The sequence below is a fragment of the Diabrotica undecimpunctata genome, chromosome 1 (genome assembly GCF_040954645.1).
Source record: "Diabrotica undecimpunctata isolate CICGRU chromosome 1, icDiaUnde3, whole genome shotgun sequence".
NCBI lineage: Eukaryota > Metazoa > Arthropoda > Insecta > Coleoptera > Chrysomelidae > Diabrotica > Diabrotica undecimpunctata.
The window spans coordinates 168,481,282-168,500,987 of NC_092803.1; the positions used below are offsets into that span (position 1 = coordinate 168,481,282).

The following is a 19,706-nucleotide window of genomic DNA, read 5'->3' on the forward strand; positions in this document are numbered from 1 at the left end:
TGTCGTTCTCCTGGCGTAATGGCATGATGCTAGTTCGGGCCAAAATATGATTTCATCATTGGGGTGATGAGTATTAATAAATTGAACAAGCTTTGTAAGCCACCTGTCAACGTAATTGTCAGCATTTAGAGCTTCACCGCTAACACGCTCAACAAACGGCTGTGAAACACCGTACCAAAATTTCACTTTTCCCTTAAATCTAACTTCGTCCGGTGCATCTTGTACATTGCGTGTATAAAATCCTCCGTTGCCCTTCATTTCAAAATTGGATAAAGTAAAATACTTTTCATCATCAATCTCAATAATGAGAATTTTACCAGGAAAATGAATACGTCTCAATGCACAGCAACATCTAGGAATTTTTTCTAACTGGGCTGGTGTGTACTTAGGAGCTTTTTTTTCTTTTACTTATATCATTTTAAATTATTTCTAGAAATTGTTCTACTTACAGTCATTCTTGAAACATTGTATCTTCTGTCAACATTTCGCAAAGACTTTCCTAATTGGTTCTCGATACTCTTAAATTAATCTGTTCCCGAGCAGGAGTTAAAACTCTTGGTCTTCCACTTTTGGGAAAATTAAGGCATGGTATACCATTTTCGTACTCTTTAATTGTAATAAAATACTTTGATGAATATTAAGTTTGTACGACATCTTAATGAACCGTATTTGTCAAAACTGACATTGTTTATATCGTTTAAGTTGTTTACTAACTTTGGTTTCCAAAGGCAACTTGACCAATGCTTCCTACCAATAATACTTTTAAATCTAAAATTTTCCGAAAACTTACATATTTATAATCCATAACGACACCGCTTCGTTTATCCTTTTCGTACATATATTATAATAATAATCAACTAAAAAAAATATTTGCTCATTGAGGCACTTTTTTCTTTATATTCTATTTCTTTTTTTTTTCAACAACTATACTTTCTTTTTTATCTTAATGATGCATTCACATGTGTTTTAACATGCTGGTTTACAATAAGAAAATGGCTGGTACAGACGAATTGGCACACAAAAATCTAGATGAAAAGGTTTATTCATGCAGTACTGTTGATCTCATTATTGTTTATATTCTTATATTTCTTTACACATACATGTAATATACATACATACACACTACGACTATATTAACATTTTTAGCACTCAGTTTGTCTCCTTTTGCGACTCAGATCATTATTTCTTGTTCTGCATGTCTTTCTTCTATTCACACTCCCAAATAGGCCATCCACTTCACTCTTTCAAATATGTAGTCAAAAAAAGTAATGTTTTTAAAAACTTTTATTATTCAACAATATTTACATAATTAAAATTATCAAATACTTTTATTAGTATTTTTAAAACTAGAGCAAGTTTTCTGTCTGGTACAGTCTAACTATTTTGCAAAATATTAGCGGCAACAAATTATCAACACAGTAAATTTAACAAAATATCACCGCACCTGGGAAGGATAAACGCATTATTTCTATTCCAGTAACAAACTGAAAATTTTGCATACACCAAACTATAGATCTTTACTTGATATGTGACAGCCAATGTTCTGACACAAAACTTCGAAAAAATAATCTACAGACTTGACCCGTATGTTTGAAGAAGTTTCAAATCTGTTTGGTTGTATTAGACTAATGTAGAAGGTAAGTTCATACTTTATAATTAATTCTTCTCTGTCCTGTCTCAGATTTGAGGAGTCAAAAATAAGTTGTATACCGAATCAATGAAAAAATACTACAATGAACTATGTAATAAAATACACAAAAAAGATATTAAAAGTATCTAATGCCAGCGATTTTATTTTAAAAAGCAATAAAGTCAAATTAATGAAAAATATTTATTATAAATGTTATCAGACATTATTGGAATATATCGGCATGCAAACTTCTCCTCAATACCCAAGTATAAGAAGTTTCATCATTCCTAAAATGTACACTTCATTAAGAGAAAGAAATTCAACAATTCTGCATAGACGCTAGTTATAATCTATGTATATGATATATGTGATGATATTAAAATCTTTCTATTCAGTATCGACTGTATCCTAGACATATTTATATCTACTTAAATATTAGCAATAAATTAAGTTCCTTTGTATGTTGTATATCCAAATGGACTCAGCAATAGAGGAATATGGTGAGATTCAGTACAACCAGCGTTAAAGATAATCTGGAATAAGAATGATAAAAATGAGAAAAAGATCATGTTTAGTCAAAATTAATTTTAAAAATTACTATTTACTAATTTAAATTGTAACATGTGAAATTATACAAGGAAAAAAAGTATATAGCTGTTCTACAAGTCCCAAGCACCTGCATAATAGCCAAAAGAAATATCAAAACATTAGCATTGATGAATCTCTGTTCCACAGACTTAATGACAGTAAAGGAAAAGGTCATAGAGGGAGGAGGTATAAAGGAGTTCTCTGATTAGCATACCTCCTTTATGATGATCCAGAACAGCTACCATCAAGGGAGCTGGAACAGCTAGTGGGAGATGCCACGAAAAATGAACTGCAATTAATCATTGGCTGTGAGGCAAATGCATACCATCTGACTTGGGGCAGTACAAACACCAAACTGTTAAAAAATGGCATGTTGTCTTAGATGAGGTGTCTTGTTCAGACCATTAAGACATTTTGAAATAACAGGCAATGAGCATATCAAGGAAACTTATCGTAATCCTCGTAAAACAAATTGGGATGCATATCAAGCAAACCTGGAATATTGTTTAGGTAAGATTAAAGGGATTATAAGGCATACATTGGACGTAGACATGGCCGCCGAACAATTTCAAGAGGTTCTCATGTTAGCGTTTGAAGATAACTGCCTGGAGATAGTGAGGAATTTCAACAGGAAAGTAACCTGGTGGAATGGCACTCTTTCAAATCAAAGGACAGAAGGTAGACAAAAATGTAATTCATTTGTTTTACCAGTAGTTGTTATTTCAAAACAAGATTAAATAGTACCCGTAAAGCTTGAAAACTTTCACACAGAGTATTCATGAAAAGTTACTGTTATATATTTCAAAAATAATTCAGGAATCCATTTAGTTGTTATTAACAGATTATAGATGAAAAATTTCAGCGAAATAGAAAATTTCAAAATTTAGTAAAGTTTCCTTAAGTACTTTTTGAAACAAAGCAATTGTTCAATGAAATAATTTCGAAAAGAGTAAAAAGTTTAGTGAAAAGTCTTAAGAAAATTGAAATTTTTGGTTGGATATATTTTGAAAATTTTTTAAAAAGTTTCGTAAATTTTTGGGCAGTTAGTATACTAAAAAGTTATGTGACGGTTTTTCGTTGCGCTGGAACAAACCTATTTTTAATTCAGTTATAAAATTTTATTTACATATAATAAAAAAATAAATACCTTTATTATTGAAAATTTCATTCTTTTTTGAGTTTTAAAATTTAACAATTTAATACATTAAAACGAAAGATTCAATTATAAAAAAAAAATAAAAATAGGACAGCACGCAAATCAATGACATCCAAATTTTATTAAGCGAGGATGCATAAGTTAAATAGCTCCTTTTGTACTCTTTTTCCATTCCCCTAACTATATCTTTCAAAATATGCTAATGCAAGGGCCATGGTTTGAGTTTATGCAATCACCCTTTTCAGGAGTGTTTTGAAGTATAATAACCTTGACCAAATCACCCATTTGAAACATCCTTCTACATGTGTCGATATTCTTTGTGTAGGTAATGTTAAAAAATTTGAATCTTTAAAGTGATTTTTTTGAAGAACGCCTATATTCTGAAAATATGTTCAAAAAATGTATATTTTCATATTTTGACACAGTAAAAATATTTTTCTAAAAGTTACATTCCAATGGATTTAATATTTATAATCCAATTGTATTTATTTCAATGAATTTCCAACTTTCAAACAAATCTACAGTGAGTCATTACTCAAACAATTTTAAAAGCAAGGGAACTATGGTGCCTTTAGGTAAAAAACACACTTATTCTGTTTGGTATTTGTTTATCAACTGACTCAAAGATGGCGTCACCAAACACAAAATAAAAAAAAAAACAAACAATATTAACATTTACAAAAGATTTACGAGAGATTTACAAAATTTTTATCATTGGATCAGAAACATAGATTTGCTAATACCAGTGGGAGATCTAGATATTTGCCTTGGGAGGGAAACAGCCAACTTGGTGGGTTGGCTAGAATACCCAGAATACTAGTAGTAGAAATAATAAAAATATAATGAAAAATGATTTCTTAGTAAGTATATAATTATCATGACAAGTTAATAAACAGGTAAAAAAAAACAAGTGACCAAATACACTTACTTGGAGACAAGCATAAATTATCAATAGTACCATTTTAACAAAATAATCTAATCAGAATGCCTTTGATTTATGGCATTATAGGTAGGGACTGAGAAACTTATGAGTGAACTAGATACAAAAGAGGAATGATGTGGAAGGCAATGATCACTAGCACTTATTTGTCAGCTTCAATGAATCTATTTTACATTTATTTTGGGCACAAAATCTACCAAAATTGTTCTTTATATCAAGTACACCAGTATTTTAAAGAATAGAAAAAACCTAAAATGAGTAGTAGTAATTTTGAGACATGAATAGTTACTGATACTTACTTCAATAAATGGATAAATTGTTTCTTGTTTTCTGGCTTCAAAATATCTATCAACATCATAATGTAATTTGTATCTTCCATTCGTAAAATCAGCTCTATCAATAAACTCTGAGAATTTTCCAATACTATTTGTTATTCCCTCATTAACAAAAGTCCATCTTCCATCAATAAGCTTATATAGACTCACTTGAAGTCCCGAAATTGGTTTTCCTTTCGTTGTGTCCATCACTTGAGTGGATATAGGAGGTTTTTCAGGAAGTATTCTTGTTTCGGAGTTCTGAAATTTTTTATTCAAAGTTTACATTTTTTTAAATTGTTTAACAAATGCTTACTTGATCTGCAATAGATTCAGTCATTGGTTTTAGTTCTCGAGGTTTCTCATCATCTTCTTCTTCTAACTCAGACTCTTCATTTGAGAGATCTTTATCATCTTCATTGCCTGATATTGATTCTTTCATGTTTATTGCTATTTTACTCTAAAAAATATCAACATAATGTTTAAAGTAATATATAAATTTTATATTGAATTCCTACCTTTCTAGCACTATGTAATTGGGCAGCCTTTTGATGTCTTATAGTGCAAGTATGCTTTAAAAGACTATTCATATGGGCATGTAAGTTCTTGTGACAATATGTACAGTAAGCTCTTGTAGGCTCACCTTCTACCCCCCTCAGCCATCCTATTAAATACAAAATACAATATACATTTATTAAGTGCTAACATTATATACAAATTATTTATTACTTACCTTTAAAATCGGGCATATGCTCCCAAGCCGGCCGATATGTTTGTTTATAATATTTTCCCCTAGAATGTACTGAAACTGTTGGTTTTGTGGAAGATGTTGGTAATATAACAGGAATAAAATATTCTGTGTCTTGCTGGTTAACTTTATTAATTTCCACAACTTCAACTTCTTCTGTTTCCATTTGTTTATAGCCAACAAAATTATAAAAAAAATTAAAAATTACTAAATAGGGGAACTACTTCAGTCGGGATTTTGGTTTTTCAACTAGTAATAGTGGTAAACAATAGCTAAGATGGCGATGATTTCGATTCATGACAGTTATGACGTCGTGATTGTAACAGTGAACCAGCAGGTGAACCAGTGTATGTATCGTATGATGAATCACTCAAGTTTTGACCACAGAACACATAATAATGTTTTCATCAAAATCAAATTCCGCCCATCTTCATGTTTTTTGTCATGTCGACTTTAAAGACAGTTTTACATTATGCTATTTTCATGCTAGGCAAGAGCCATGCAAGACAGATCATGGAACTGCGCATGCCCACGGGCTATTTCCATGCAATTCCTGTGCTAGACAAAAAATTAGAACATGTTCTATTTTTCATGCTATTTTCTTGCAATTTATCGTTAAAATTCATGTTGCCAACATAACAATTTATAATAGATTACAGAATAAAATATAACCTTATCTCTATCTTTAGCGTATATCATAAATTACCCTACACACAATGGGAATAAATTGAGAGATATCTGATTCTGATACTCTAAAATTGTACATTAGAGATCGAAACGTTTCACCAGTTGCCAGATACCTTAAAGTTAGAATTAATTTTGTCCTTGATGGAATGCACTGGCGAAAATTGGTATCTCTTTTCTGAATTAAGGGATTAATTTTTTCCAGGAGCTTAAGGAAAGTGGACTCGTTCATTCGAAGAAAGTTTTTAAAACTTTGAAGGTCTCTAGCATCCAAGAACTCTTGGGGTAACTTCAAATTTCCCAGTCCTGCATTCAACCAAGGTTTGACCCAGCATTTTCTAGGTTTTCTTTTTTTATTATTTTTCATGATTGTTGCTACAACAGCAATATTCAACAATAACAATGTTTTCTTTTCTTTGGTTGACATCCTTCACCCTTTTAATAACCATAAATAGTGTCTATTTATTTATTATATTATTTATTTTAGTACTTAATTATATTTATTTAAAATAAAATAACCTCAAATTGATAAATATTTTCTCTGTTGGCAACAATGAAAGTGGGATCTAAAATTGCACAGAAATATCTCTGATGTAAAAAGGTCAAGCTAGGCAAGAGATGTGCCATGCAAGACGGACTTGCATAGCATGAGACTTGCATAGCCTAGATGTAAAGCTGCCTTAAGGCAACTGGTGAAACGTTTCGATCTCTAATGTACAATTTTAGAGTATCAGAATCAGATATCTCTCAATTTATTCCCATTGTGTGTAGGGTAATTTATGATATACGCTAAAGATAGAGATAAGGTTATATTTTATTCTGTAATCTATTATAAATTGTTATGTTGGCAACATGAATTTTAACGATAAATTGCAAGAAAATAGCATGAAAAATAGAACATGTTCTAATTTTTTGTCTAGCACAGGAATTGCATGGAAATAGCCCGTGGGCATGCGCAGTTCCATGATCTGTCTTGCATGGCTCTTGCCTAGCATGAAAATAGCATAATGTAAAACTGTCTTTACACTGCTGTACGCAGTTGTTACCGGCGTATTATTATTAAAAGTCGGGAAGCCAATGCAATCAAAGATTTATTTTCCATTATAATAGTTTAAAAATCTAATAGTTGATACCTATACTGTGTCTAATATCTCTATGACCATAAACAAAAAGAAAAATCAATAAAACCTCACTCATTGTCACTCTAATCATAAGTCATAACTTATCATGCAGTGTAAACACGATTTTTTAAAACATCATAGAAACGAGGAATCATAACAAATCTCATGTGATATTGTCATATGATAAAATCATGTAGTGTAAAGTCTACTTAATGGTATTTCAAAAACTAATTCGAATATTATTCTGTTCTATTTTCAGAACATATAATGTTTATAGAAGTAAAATTGGAATAAGAATGTAGTTATTTAAAAAATAACGCTACATTTAATAATAAACTTATTTCAGAAATTTTATATTTGACCTTCTGTTTTAAAAACCATAATATTAGAAAGGAGGTTACTGTCTATACAAGCAACGAATGCATATAATAACGCTTTTAGTAGTAGTGCGCAGTGCAGTCGGTCGGTCGCATATAATGGCCCACGCAGTATATACTCACATGGCTTGGAGGCGTGAGTGGCATAAGAGATTATGCCGTTTTCCGTCATGACATAAGAGTCAGTCTTACTTCCAAGGTGCGTCAATAAACAATGTAATAATAATATTTTTTAGTTTCATAAAAGTTTAATTAAACATTTTTTAAATAATGAGAAACTTCTGTATTGTGTAAATCCATTATATTTAAGTGTCAAGATTTGATTTATTAAAGACAAATAAAACATCAAAAAGAAATGTTTATTTTTTTACAGATTTATTTCCTCAATTTCCTTTGGGATTTGAAAATAACGATAATTCCCATCTCTAACAAAGAGAAATTTGAATTTGACAGTGATCATGTTGTCAATTATATCATTTGACATTTCAAAAATCAATAATAAACATAAGATCTGTTTCTAATAAGTCATTTTAATTTAACTAGGAAAACGATAATCTTAGTACACTAATTTAATTATTCACAATGGCAGAGCTACAAAATCCTTTACCTCCTGGATGGGACAGTAAGAGAGATCATATATCTGGAAAATAGTAAGGAAAGTAAAAGTTTAGTTGACAGAATCCTTAATTAATTATTTTCTAGCTATTACATCAACCATTATACCAAAACAACTACATGGGAGGACCCTAGAATAAGACATAGGCATTTGCATACAGCTACAAAACAATATACTGCAGCTGAGTATATACCACTACAGGTGATTTTTGCATGTTAATATTTTAGATTCGCTTATTTATATATTTAACCATACTGCCTTTCTCACATGCTGCTGTTGGAATTTGTTTTTGTTAAAATTCTAGCACGGAACCCCAGAGTCACGAAGAAATTATGTGTATCCTCGCCAGACCTCCCCTATACCAGCATTTCAAATGCCAACACATATGAGTCCCAAGAGTGTTCCCCTGCAGGTATTTGTCCACTTGTACATAAGAGCACCTCCATTCTGAAAGTCTTGGAACAATGTTAAACAAAGACATTGCATTTACATTTAAATTAATAGTTGCTAATTTGTTAAAGGATTTATTATAACCCCCATGGGAAACTCAAACCAAATAACAATTATTGAACAGACAAATGGAAGAAGGGGGTCAGTTGCTGAGTTTTGAGATGAGTTCCAAAGTTAAATGTTCATAATTTAGTATCTTAAATGGAAATTAATCACAATTTTAGTTTAAAATACACAGCAAACATTGTCTTATATATTTGGATTATGTTCTGTTCTTTTACTATCTTTTTTGGAATATTAACCCCTTTAACAGGCCAAATCATAAAAATTATCTGTTGAAGTTGATATATTTTTTTTTCAAGTAAATATAGGCAATAATAACTTTTTTAAATTCTCTGCTAAAAATCTTGTCTAGAATAAGTGCTAGGTGAGAAATAGTGAAGACCAACTACAGATGGTCTTGTCGGGTTATGAGTAAAAAATAATTTTGGTAGATGTTTATTATAAAACAAGATATATTAAAAAAAATGAGTATATAACATGTTATTTGTGATGGTGGTAATCCCAAAAACAATTTTTATCGACTGTGCCACTTAAATGGAGGTCACATTTGAAACAAACAAGCTGTGTATCAGATTTTTTACACAGCTTACATCTCTTTATGCCTTTTCGATCAACCCAAACTGGAAAATCAAAACCGTCGACCTACATTTCATTTTGCCTTGAAAGAAACAAGGCCAGATGCTATCTCTTCACGGAATTCTGGAAGAGATAGAAGCCTTTCCTCTTCGCAACAGTCACTGGAATTATTTGCATTCTCGGCACATATACGTTTATATAGTATGAATGCATTTGTGGCCGCGAATGCATGTGAGCATTATATTCACGTATGATTTGTGGACAATCAACTTTGATGTGTTTCCTTTACTTTCTGTGATACCAAGGTACTTTTGCTATTTGTTGATTTGGAGTGATTCTTATAAAAGGTTCAATGCCAACATATGTCGATGCCAGACAGACACATGTGTTATCCTTCCATAACACAGTGCTGACATTGATCCATGGCATACATAACTTGAGGTCATGTATTCTATGGAAAACCCCCTACTTTCTTTATTTACTTCACTATCAGTCGGCATCTATCTCTTAAACAGAGGAATGTTAAAAATCTTGAAAGCTTTGAGATGTGGTGCTACCACCATATACTAAAAATAAGTTGAGTGGATAAAATTATAAATAAAGAGCTAATATGCAGAATAAATAACGATCCAGAAGTTATACTGAATATAAAAAAGAGAAAACTTGAATACTTAGGCCACCTGATGAGCGGACAAAAGTACACATTCCTACAAAATATAATGCAAGGAAAAATCCAAGGACGCAGAAATCCAGGCCGTAGAAGAATATCCTGGTTGAGAAATTTAAGAGAGTGTAAGAGTGTAAGAGAGGCACTCAAAGAAGAAGATCGGTCGGCAGTTTACACGCTGGTAAACGATTAGCTACTTACAAATAATAAATTAAAACATGTATCATTTTGAATAATAAAAACTACTGAAAATTTAATTACCTCTTACTGTGCCTAAACTATAAATTCCTCTTGCACGTATATACCAAAAGAGGAAGCGAAGTATAGAAGTTATCTTATCAAAATACAAGATGTGATGCACGAAATTAGGAATCGTTTGTGATAAATGAACCACAACATTTGATGTTGCTCCTAGGTCTGGTGTACCAGGCAAGACTAGATTATCTCCAACACCATCTGTTCTTAATGGCAATAAATCGTTTCGATGTCATACAGTTTTGATTTGGCACAAAAGCATTGTTTCACCTAATAATTATCTATGTTGGGATAGCGATATATAGACATGTCCAGCGTTATACCAATGTAATGTCTTATTTCGTCTGAAGTTGTGCTGAATGTTGTATTTATATTTTTTTCCAAAGCACAACGGTTTGTCTCTTCAGCAATAAGTTTAACGATATCGTTGTTAAAAAAATAATTAAATAATTGCACCGGTGTTTGAAGCTGTTGGACTGACCTAGGAAGGGATGAATCGCCACGAAAATTCACCTCATTTGCATGTAAACGCATTGAGCGATTACACCACGTCAATTTGGAAAGCTCTTTCGAGTTTTTTGATATTATATTGAGAGCTGTAATAAAAAAGACAATATACCTAACGTATAAAAATGTTTTCTATATAATCTTACCTCCTCCAGTAAAGCCACCATCCTTATGTTGAATTAATGGCCCAATACCTTCAAGAGTTGGCAATGGAGATCGAGCTCTTTTGGCTGGTTTAAAACATGCATTTGTAGAAGTGGATGTAGATGGTTCTTGTACTTCAAATTTTTCGGTCGCTACATCATCCAAAACTAATGTTAAGGAAGCTGCTGGTTGATCAACATTGCTAATATCTATTGACAAATTTATATCATTTACAAATGCATCAGCTGTCTCAGCTTCAACCATTTCCTGAATGCATTCGTCAATATCTTGTGATTTAGCCTCTGATACCTCGGATAGGCTGTAAGGCTTTTCAGGCTCAATACTGTCATCAACATAGTCGGGATCCACAATACTATCGTCACTACTATAAGTGCTATCGTCGATTTCAACGGAATCAATAAAGTCGAATAATTGTTCATCAGACAATTCTTCCAAATTGATTTTGTTCTTATGGTTACGATTTAGACGATGCATCTATCACAGAAAAGAAAAATAATAGAACAACAGGAAAATAAGCGTGTTCCTACGCACAAAAAGATAACAAAATTTCATACCGAGGGCAATATTTTTTATCCGTAAACCGACAAGACCATCTTGAGACTGTCTTGGTATTTTTGTTTATAAAGCCTATTTACCCAAAAGTTTTTACTAAAAGCTTATTATATTACTGAGACAGGAAATATAATCTACTTACCATAAAATTGTCAAGTTGATCACTTTGATCTAAACGTGTTTTTTGACGATTTAAAAATAATGTTTATGAAGAAATAATTTTCAGTTTTTCAGTGCCACTTTATGGGATGTTAGCACTTGACTAACGATAATTTAATCGCGATTCCAGAATGTGTTTAGTTGTATCGAATAAAGTCAAGAAAGGTCTTTTAAAGGTGAATGTCGTTACTGTGGCAGCAAAAAACATGGTATAAGTTTTATAAGCTAAAATGCAAAGACCGTGTGAAGACGGTCTTGCCTGTTAGAGTGTTAATATATAGAATATTAAAAATTTATATAGTCATTTTTAAAGTATTTGCTTTTGTCCGCAAGCTTACATGTTGACAAAAGCTCCCCCAGCTCTCAGTATACATGGTGACTACATCCATTAGTCTTCCATAATTATATTTCTGTTTCAAATTAAAAAAAAACTTTTCATCAATTATGTTTATTTTAGTTAATAAAGCAAACTAGCAAAATCTAAACAGCAATTTTGTTATGTGAAAGAAGCTGAACAAATCTTACAGGACATTTTGCATTTAGGCTGACTCCTTAAGTCTCCTTACTATCTTGACAAAATTTAGATGAAGCATATTGCTAACTGAACCTCCACACTCGAGGAAAAAACAAGTAGAACTGTCATTGTTTTATTACTATTCACTTAAAATTACCACGAATTAGCATTATAAATTACAAAAGTTTGAAAGAAAAATAATGTTAAAGACCAAAGTTAAAATATATAACATTTTTTTTCTTTGAGTTGATATAAAAACTTTATTGATTTAGTTTTTGTAGAAAAATGTTTCTGAAACTTTCTGAAATATAACTTAAACAGGAAAGAAACATGAAAAAATCTTTTATCAAACAAATACAATATATATGTTCTTATTTACAATCCTTTTATGTATAGAATTTTTAAGAAATATTGTTACCATTATATCCAAGACTTTTATATTATCACTTTTTGTTGGTTTATGAGTAACTGTAAATATTTAGACACACATATGGCGTATATAAACAATTAAACATTTAGTTCAAACTGCATTTTTAAGAGAAGTGTTACCAATTGTTAATTGGTTTATAAATATCTAAACTTATTGCTTCAATAATAGGGAAAACTATATGACTACTATTGCTCAACATAATGTGAGTAAATATTTGTACCTAATATAGTTTTAAAATTACAGGCACTAAGTTCCCAGAAATGTGAAACCAAAGTAAACTGTGGAATAACAGATAATACAAATATAATAAAACATTCTACAATCAATAATTACTAAATAATCTAAGAATACAATAATATTTAGTCTTTACAAGTCATACAGGACACCATTGCATAAATCGTGGCTCTTGTGAAAACTAGAAAAGAACAGTTGATCAATGTTTACAAAAGCCTACTTCTTAAAATGAAACTCAATACTTCCGTTTTTATCGGAGGCATACATTTGTCATTGGCATCATTATTAAATAATTAAAACTTTAATTAACTCTTCAAAATTAATTCAACAAAATGTTGAATCCAAACCATTATATCACTATTAAATTTGAAGTATGTAAGCAACTGATTACATTTTCATTTTCTTATGTTTCATATATTGTCAACTCCAGTTTGAGGGCATATTTTTCATCTATTGAAAATGCATTGCAGAAGATATCAATGTCTTCTAAAGGTAGTTCCTTTCTATAATGTTCTATAATTTTTTCTTTGAAGCAATTTTACACCAGATAGAGGATTTTTACAAGCAAAACGATAATTAATTTGCTCTTCGACTCCCGTGATTCTTGCATATTTTCTGTTACAGAGGGTAGCCTGTTTCTGATGTTAACAACTATTTTTTCAAAACTGCCAATAGTATATTGTCATTTCACAGTTAATTTCAATTTTCTGCGGTTGTTTAAATAATGTGTCAACATGTGACATTATTTTTTGAAAGAAATCCAACCGGTACTGCAATATAGGATCATTAAACTGTTTGACAAAAACAATGGCTTGAACTGTTTTTATCGTGTTATATATTTTAGGATTTTCAGACTCAATATTATAAAAACATTCCAGGAAGCTGTCTCAATTTTTAAATACAGTTTTATCGTTTTAGACTGAAAATTCCATCGTGTTACCAAAAAATATACAGACACACATTCGCTCATGTATTTTCCTGCAAAAAAAACTCGAAAGAATTAAAGTTAGTTTCATAAATTCACACACCCCATTGTCATTTTTGTCAAAACTTCAATTTAACTTCATCATCATAAAACGATTATGTGGTACCTATCTATGCATAATACTTAAGGCTGTTTTATCGGTGCATCAAAACCTAGGGACAGTGTTTTCTCTGTTATTTACTGACAAAATGTCTTGAAATTTGGACACGTTATTCTAAATTATGTTGCCTTTAAACTGATGGTTTTACTTTTTTTATTTTTTTGAAACTTCTGTTGAAAAATTGGAATATACTGTTTAATGTTCTATTATAACCAAACTTTTTACGCCCATCACTCGAAAGAGTTTTTTTTTCTGTAATCGTTGATTTTTGTTTCACCTTTCTGTGTCCAGTAATAATCGAGAAAAGCGTGTTCCAACTTTAAAGAAAATTGCTAAAAAATACTGAAATCTAATAGTGAAACGTGTTACTCATCATTGGGCTTAGTTTCATCGTTATCGCCTTCGTGACGTCAAATCTCATGAACGTACGGTCAGTTAGTTCGTGTTAAAACTAATTTGAATGGAGAATAATGTATTTGTTGTCATTAAACTACCCGTCGGCCGGCGGCACTGAGTAAAGATGGTCTCGCATAAGCAGTGTAGAAAAGTAAGTGATACGCCCATTTCAAATCGCAGTTGGCTTGAACTGCTAAAACAGCCTTAACCAATAGAATACTAAGTTTTATCTCGAGGCAGGTTTTTGAGCGCCCACATAATCTGCTAAGATCCGCGTCTGTATAGCGTGTGTTTCGATAAGATTCTAGTTACTGTGTGTCGTTTCCATGAAATGAATAATAATGAAGTTTCAATAGAAAAGTATGAGTATGAAAAATGAAAATATGAAATACAATTAATTGTTTATACATCATTTTTTTAGGGAGGTTAACATCCCGTAGCCCTCATCCTTGTCTAAAATATTTTGTATATCTAGTTAAGACCCAACATTACTCTGAAAAGTCACCATCATTTCTGATTACTTAGTGCCTGCAATGTTGAAATTATATTTTAGTGGAGCTGATGACATTCTAAAATCTTTTTGTTACCAGTAAGTGTCAGATAGTTCCAAATTAACATTGTGATTTTGTTTTTGTTTCGATAGTAGCATATGGTAGACATCATAAATTTAAACACATATACACAAATTTCAATATCAGTTTTCATTAATAGCTATATAGTAATTAGCTTAAAATATTTATTCGGGAGTTTTATTGGCATACACTAAATTTGGTGACTTTTGTGGTATAGTATTTATTACTATTACATATGGTATATGAGCCTTTATCGTGCTTTATGTGTTCCTTGCAGAAATATCATTGCAGATTGGCTTTTTAGCATTCATATTATTGTTGTCTTGTTTAGCATAGAAGTGTTGTTAAGGAAACAATACCATTTTAAAAATGTCAATAAATAAATTGGTCATAAAATTTTTTGATCGGTACAATTAGCTATTATTTGATGGAAATTCATATTAACAAAGTATATGATCATAAACACGCGATTTTTGATTTTCATTTCACTTCACATTTTTGATATTACCTTAATATGTTTTAGTAAAAATGATCTTTGCCAATAGGTTTTATCATAATTCGAGCCTTGTACTCCCTCAGCAAACCTCTCCATTCGTTATGGCCTGTAGCTATTTTACTCCACGATCGACTGCCAAGGAGATTAATCCACATCATCCTCCCATCGCTTTCTCGGTCTTCCAATAGGTTTCTTTCCCTGCATTCTTGCATCCAACAGTTTTTTGGAAACCTGTTTTCTTTCATCCTAAATACATGGCCTGCAATTGAAGACGTTGTAGGCGGACATACTAAGAAAAGGTGGTTCTTTATAAATATGTATTATACATTTCATAATTGTATCTGATTCGCCACCTGTTGTTCTCAGTACCTTTCTTTGAAAGACGTCCATGCAGTTTACAGATTTTTGAGTCAATACCCAAGTTTCATATCCATAGCTTACTATCGGTCAGATTATGGTCTTGTAGATTCGTATCTTAGGATTTATACCTTATTTTATTGATATAATAATAAATATTGTCTTCTCTTAATTTGGCAAGAATATTGAAAAATTCCCTTTGTAATTCATATGTATATAATGAAAAACTTCTACCTTTCGATTTAAGGTAAACAAATTCTTTAATCATGTATAGATTTGCTTTCTTTCGGATTTCATGCTTTCTGTCTGTTTTTCTTGCAACTATAGAATCCCATGTCTCCTTTGGCCTTTCTCGTTTTTGTTTTTCATTTGAATTTTAGCCCCCATACCTGTTTGACTGCCATCAGGTGTACAATTTCTTAGGTATCTCCTATAGTACTCTTTCCACTTTCACGTTTACAAATGTTCATAAAAATAAATTCAAACTGTAGAAGTTCTATGTAAAAATTAATAACAATAATTTTAATTTTCCTTCATTTCGTATTATCAAGAACTGGACCAAGGTAAGTTGATCTATATTCTAACATTTTTATGGAAGTAAACGTTTGAGCTCTGTATGCTATTACTAATTTCACAAGCATACGAAGAAGAATGAATGAAGATATTTATTTAATGAATTGTAACATCAGTAGATGTAGCAAAGAACACAAAGGCGTACCTTATATTGTGTAAAATAAAATCATTATATCATCGAAAAGAAGAACAGTTTGTAATATGTCGTACTATTTTTTAAATTTGTAAATTGTTACTTTACTAATGTGTTATTTTTTTTCAGTAGTCTTTATATCCAAAAGGTTTTGCGAAATAAAGGTATTTTATTGAAATCCTTCGACTATCTAAGTCGTTCGGAGAAAGATGTACATATTTATATTATAAAGTGTCGATCTAGAGCGTATAATCATGCTTTTCTAAAAAATGCAGTTAAATGCTGTACAAATACTTTATATTACCGGAGTTCGTTCCTTTTTAGGTCAGATTGTCTACCTATCTGTCTGATAGGTCAATCAATGAGAGCAAAAATAGGATATTACCTCCGATTTCTATCTTAATGTATCGATTTTGATGAAATTTTGGAAATAGTCTCTACTTACCTTCTTATTCAAATTCTACCCTATGCCGATATATGCTTAATATTTTTAGGGGTGAAAACTACTCCTTATTGCCAAAATTGAATAAAACTAGTTGTAACGTAAATCAAAGTACTTTTTAGGCTTTAATAGCGTTTGATGAAGTTGAATAAAGGACTTTTTATATTTTAAGACATTATTTTGGGTCAATGTTATTTTTCTTTTTTCCGTTTTTTCCAACCTTAAAACAACCCCTATCTTTATAAAATAAAAAAATAAAATAATATAATTTATTTATATGTTTATTCACATGACATTGATGCTTTTTGTCATTTACAATTTTTTGTCATTTGTAATTTTACTTCCCTTAAAAAAAATTATACAAAAGATGCATAGAAAAAAATCTAAAAAAATTTAGACATTAAAGAAAAAGTGTCATGTCACTCTCAAATTATTCTAATCTACATCACTGTCGCTATATGCTCCAAAATTGAAAAAAATATGTTTGGTTTTTTTGCAATTACTCCGTTCATTTGAAATATCCATTCAAAAACCATTTTAATGAAATAAGGATTATAAAACCATATTGATCACATCAATTCTAAATCTTTAGTTTCAAGAGTTAAAGCGCACAACAAAGGTGATGCTCGCGCTACCAACCTAAATGCTAACGCACCAAGCCAAAGTAGTGATATCTCTGACAGATTTTATACTACAGTAATGAAAAAAATTTTTGTCCAAAAAAACCACATTTTTATACTGAATCATTAGTATTAGAATATTCCAATCGTTGGGGAGGGATTTCTGTATCCATATTTCTTTTATTAGCTGCTGTAGTGCCATTAAGTATTTGCTCTATATTAAGTACCAGGTTAAAATATTCCACACATTATTGATTCAATATATCTTTTTTCATTGTTCTCTGCCTTGAATTATTCTTTGTCTCTGTTAAGTTTTCTATATATTTCAATTCCTTATTTAAATAGTTTCGTTTCTTTCTGTTGTGTATCCTTTATACAAAGTTACATTGTAAAATGTAATTTTTATTATAATTAATTGTGATTTAATCCCATATAAATGCAATATTGAACAGATATAATACCAAAAGAATGGCTCCAATCGCCATTTATACTGCTTCAAAAAAAGCCAATGCAAAGGAGTGCAATGAACATTCCACCATAGCCATAATGAGCCATGCCTTGAAATTGTTTTTAAAAGTAATTTCCAATAGAATCCATGAGAAATTAGACGAAGCCATAAGTAATGGGATTTAAGTAATAATACAAATGGGATTTAGTAAAGGCCTGGTAAAACTGGATGCACTGTTGGCAGTGAATGTTCTTTCGCAGAGATGTCTAGATATGAATCAGAAAGTATATGCATGTATCATTAATTTTGAGAAGGCATTTGACAGAGTGCAGCATAATCGTCTTAAATAAATTTTGTTAAATAAAACCATAGACAGTAGAGACATTAGAATTATATGTAACCTCTATTAGAATCAAACAGCGAAAGTGAAAGTTGAAAATGAACTGACTGAGGATATACACCCAGAGGCCCGGTGGAGTTCCCACTAGATCAGCACTCTAGGGAACTCAATTCTCTCTTGTGGCATACGCTGTTTTATATCATCGTAGGTCTTCCATCTCCACTTGCGCGCGTTGATTGAAGAGGAACTTTTGGTTATATGACACATAGAATTCCCCTCTATGTGTTGACTTTTATTGTAGCTATAATATGTGGAATGGGATTTTGTTCATGACATTTCCTGCAGTGCCAAAACATTTACTATGTACGTGTTTGCTATGCCTAATAAAGCTGCGAGTGCTTTAACTCGCTACACGGTTCGGGTATTCCATGTTCGTAATGTCAAATACTTTTTGCGTTTGCAGAGTCGTCGTTGTAAGGCCCGTCCAGCTAATAGTTCCTGAAGTTTCGTAACATATGAGTTTTTACCAACCTCAACCTGGAGGGCCAAGGAATCTTCTATTAGAGTTATCATACTTAATTCTGTTTTGGTTCGAGGGTGGTATTTTATTTACCCTGGGCACACTTATGATGGGAACTCCATACGGATATATTCTGTTATATATAAAATAAGGAATATTCTAAGTTATAGTTTGTTAAGGTATAAATTCTTGTTAGACGATAGTCATTGTATATTTGGGTTTTTGGGATCGGAATATATAAAACCATAAAATTTGAGTATCTCATACCAATGTATGACCAATTTCGTCTTTCGCTTTCGATCATTCTGACAGCCATTCTTTGATTTCGTTATCTCTGTATATGCATCTAAAATATATTTTAAACTAGAAACACAGATACTATTTTTAAACCAACCGTTTACACTTGTCGGTTGTTTAATGAGAACAGGAGCCGATTCCAGGATTGAACGATGATTAACAATGATTTGTTTTTACCGATTTTACGATCATACTTGCGTACACTTATCAATATAATACAGTAAATATATAAAAATGTTTTTACTACACAACTGTTTAATCGGATGATCGAAAAATAAATCTGGCACACTCAGTTTATAATATATCAACTAAGTATACCCTTTCATAGAAACTATAGGGGAATAACCCTCCTTAATACAGCATACAAAATATTTTCGAGTATTTTATATGGTCGCCTGAGTGCATAGTCAGAGGAGCTTCTTGGCGAATATCAAAGTGGTTTTAGGCCTGGTCGATCAACAACAGACCATATCTTTGTGCTAAGGCAAATACTGGAAAAAACCAATGAATTCAATATCGACACATACCAACTTTTCGTAGATTTTAAATCGGCCTATGATAGTGTCCTAAGAAATAAATTGTATGAAGCCATGGATGAATTTCTACATCCCCGATAAACTGATAAGATTGGTTAAGGCTACAAGGCGTAAAGTTGTTTGCGAAGACGAAATACAGGGCGAA

At 31.3% G+C, this 19,706-nt stretch overlaps 2 protein-coding genes across 5 annotated transcripts in view; one reads left to right on the forward strand and one right to left on the reverse strand.

The window, feature by feature from the left end:
• Positions 1-1,269: 1,269 nt before the first annotated feature.
• Positions 1,270-5,668, reverse strand: LOC140441229 (uncharacterized). The gene is made up of 5 exons (XM_072531818.1): positions 5,362-5,668; positions 5,147-5,292; positions 4,945-5,088; positions 4,614-4,889; positions 1,270-2,163 (listed from the first exon to the last, which is right to left on the reverse strand). Exons 1-5 carry the CDS (start codon positions 5,540-5,542, stop codon positions 2,077-2,079), a joined length of 834 nt encoding a protein of 277 aa, XP_072387919.1. The 5' UTR covers positions 5,543-5,668; the 3' UTR covers positions 1,270-2,076.
• Positions 5,669-8,024: 2,356 nt separating this feature from the next.
• LOC140432529 (uncharacterized) overlaps positions 8,025-19,706 on the forward strand; it is a 54,551-nt gene continuing 42,869 nt past the window's right edge. The window contains exons 1-3 of one of the 4 annotated variants that reach the window (XM_072520478.1): positions 8,025-8,208; positions 8,261-8,375; positions 8,479-8,586. In XM_072520478.1, the coding sequence (XP_072376579.1) occupies positions 8,141-8,208; positions 8,261-8,375; positions 8,479-8,586 (291 nt within the window). In that variant the 5' untranslated portion in view covers positions 8,025-8,140. The remainder of the gene's footprint in view (positions 8,209-8,260; positions 8,376-8,478; positions 8,587-19,706) is intronic. The other 3 variants (XM_072520481.1, XM_072520480.1, XM_072520479.1) reach the window with 3 other exon arrangements.

Coding starts and splice junctions, on each gene's coding strand:
- LOC140441229 (XM_072531818.1), bottom strand. CDS start 5,542: ATGGAAACAGAAGAAGTTGAAGTTGTGGAAATTAATAAAGTTAACCAG. Junction 5,293..5,361: donor GCATATGCCCGATTTTAAAG/GTAAGTAATAAA, acceptor TGTATTTAATAG/GATGGCTGAGGGGGGTAGAA. Junction 4,890..4,944: donor CTGAATCTATTGCAGATCAA/GTAAGCATTTGT, acceptor AAAAAATTTCAG/AACTCCGAAACAAGAATACT.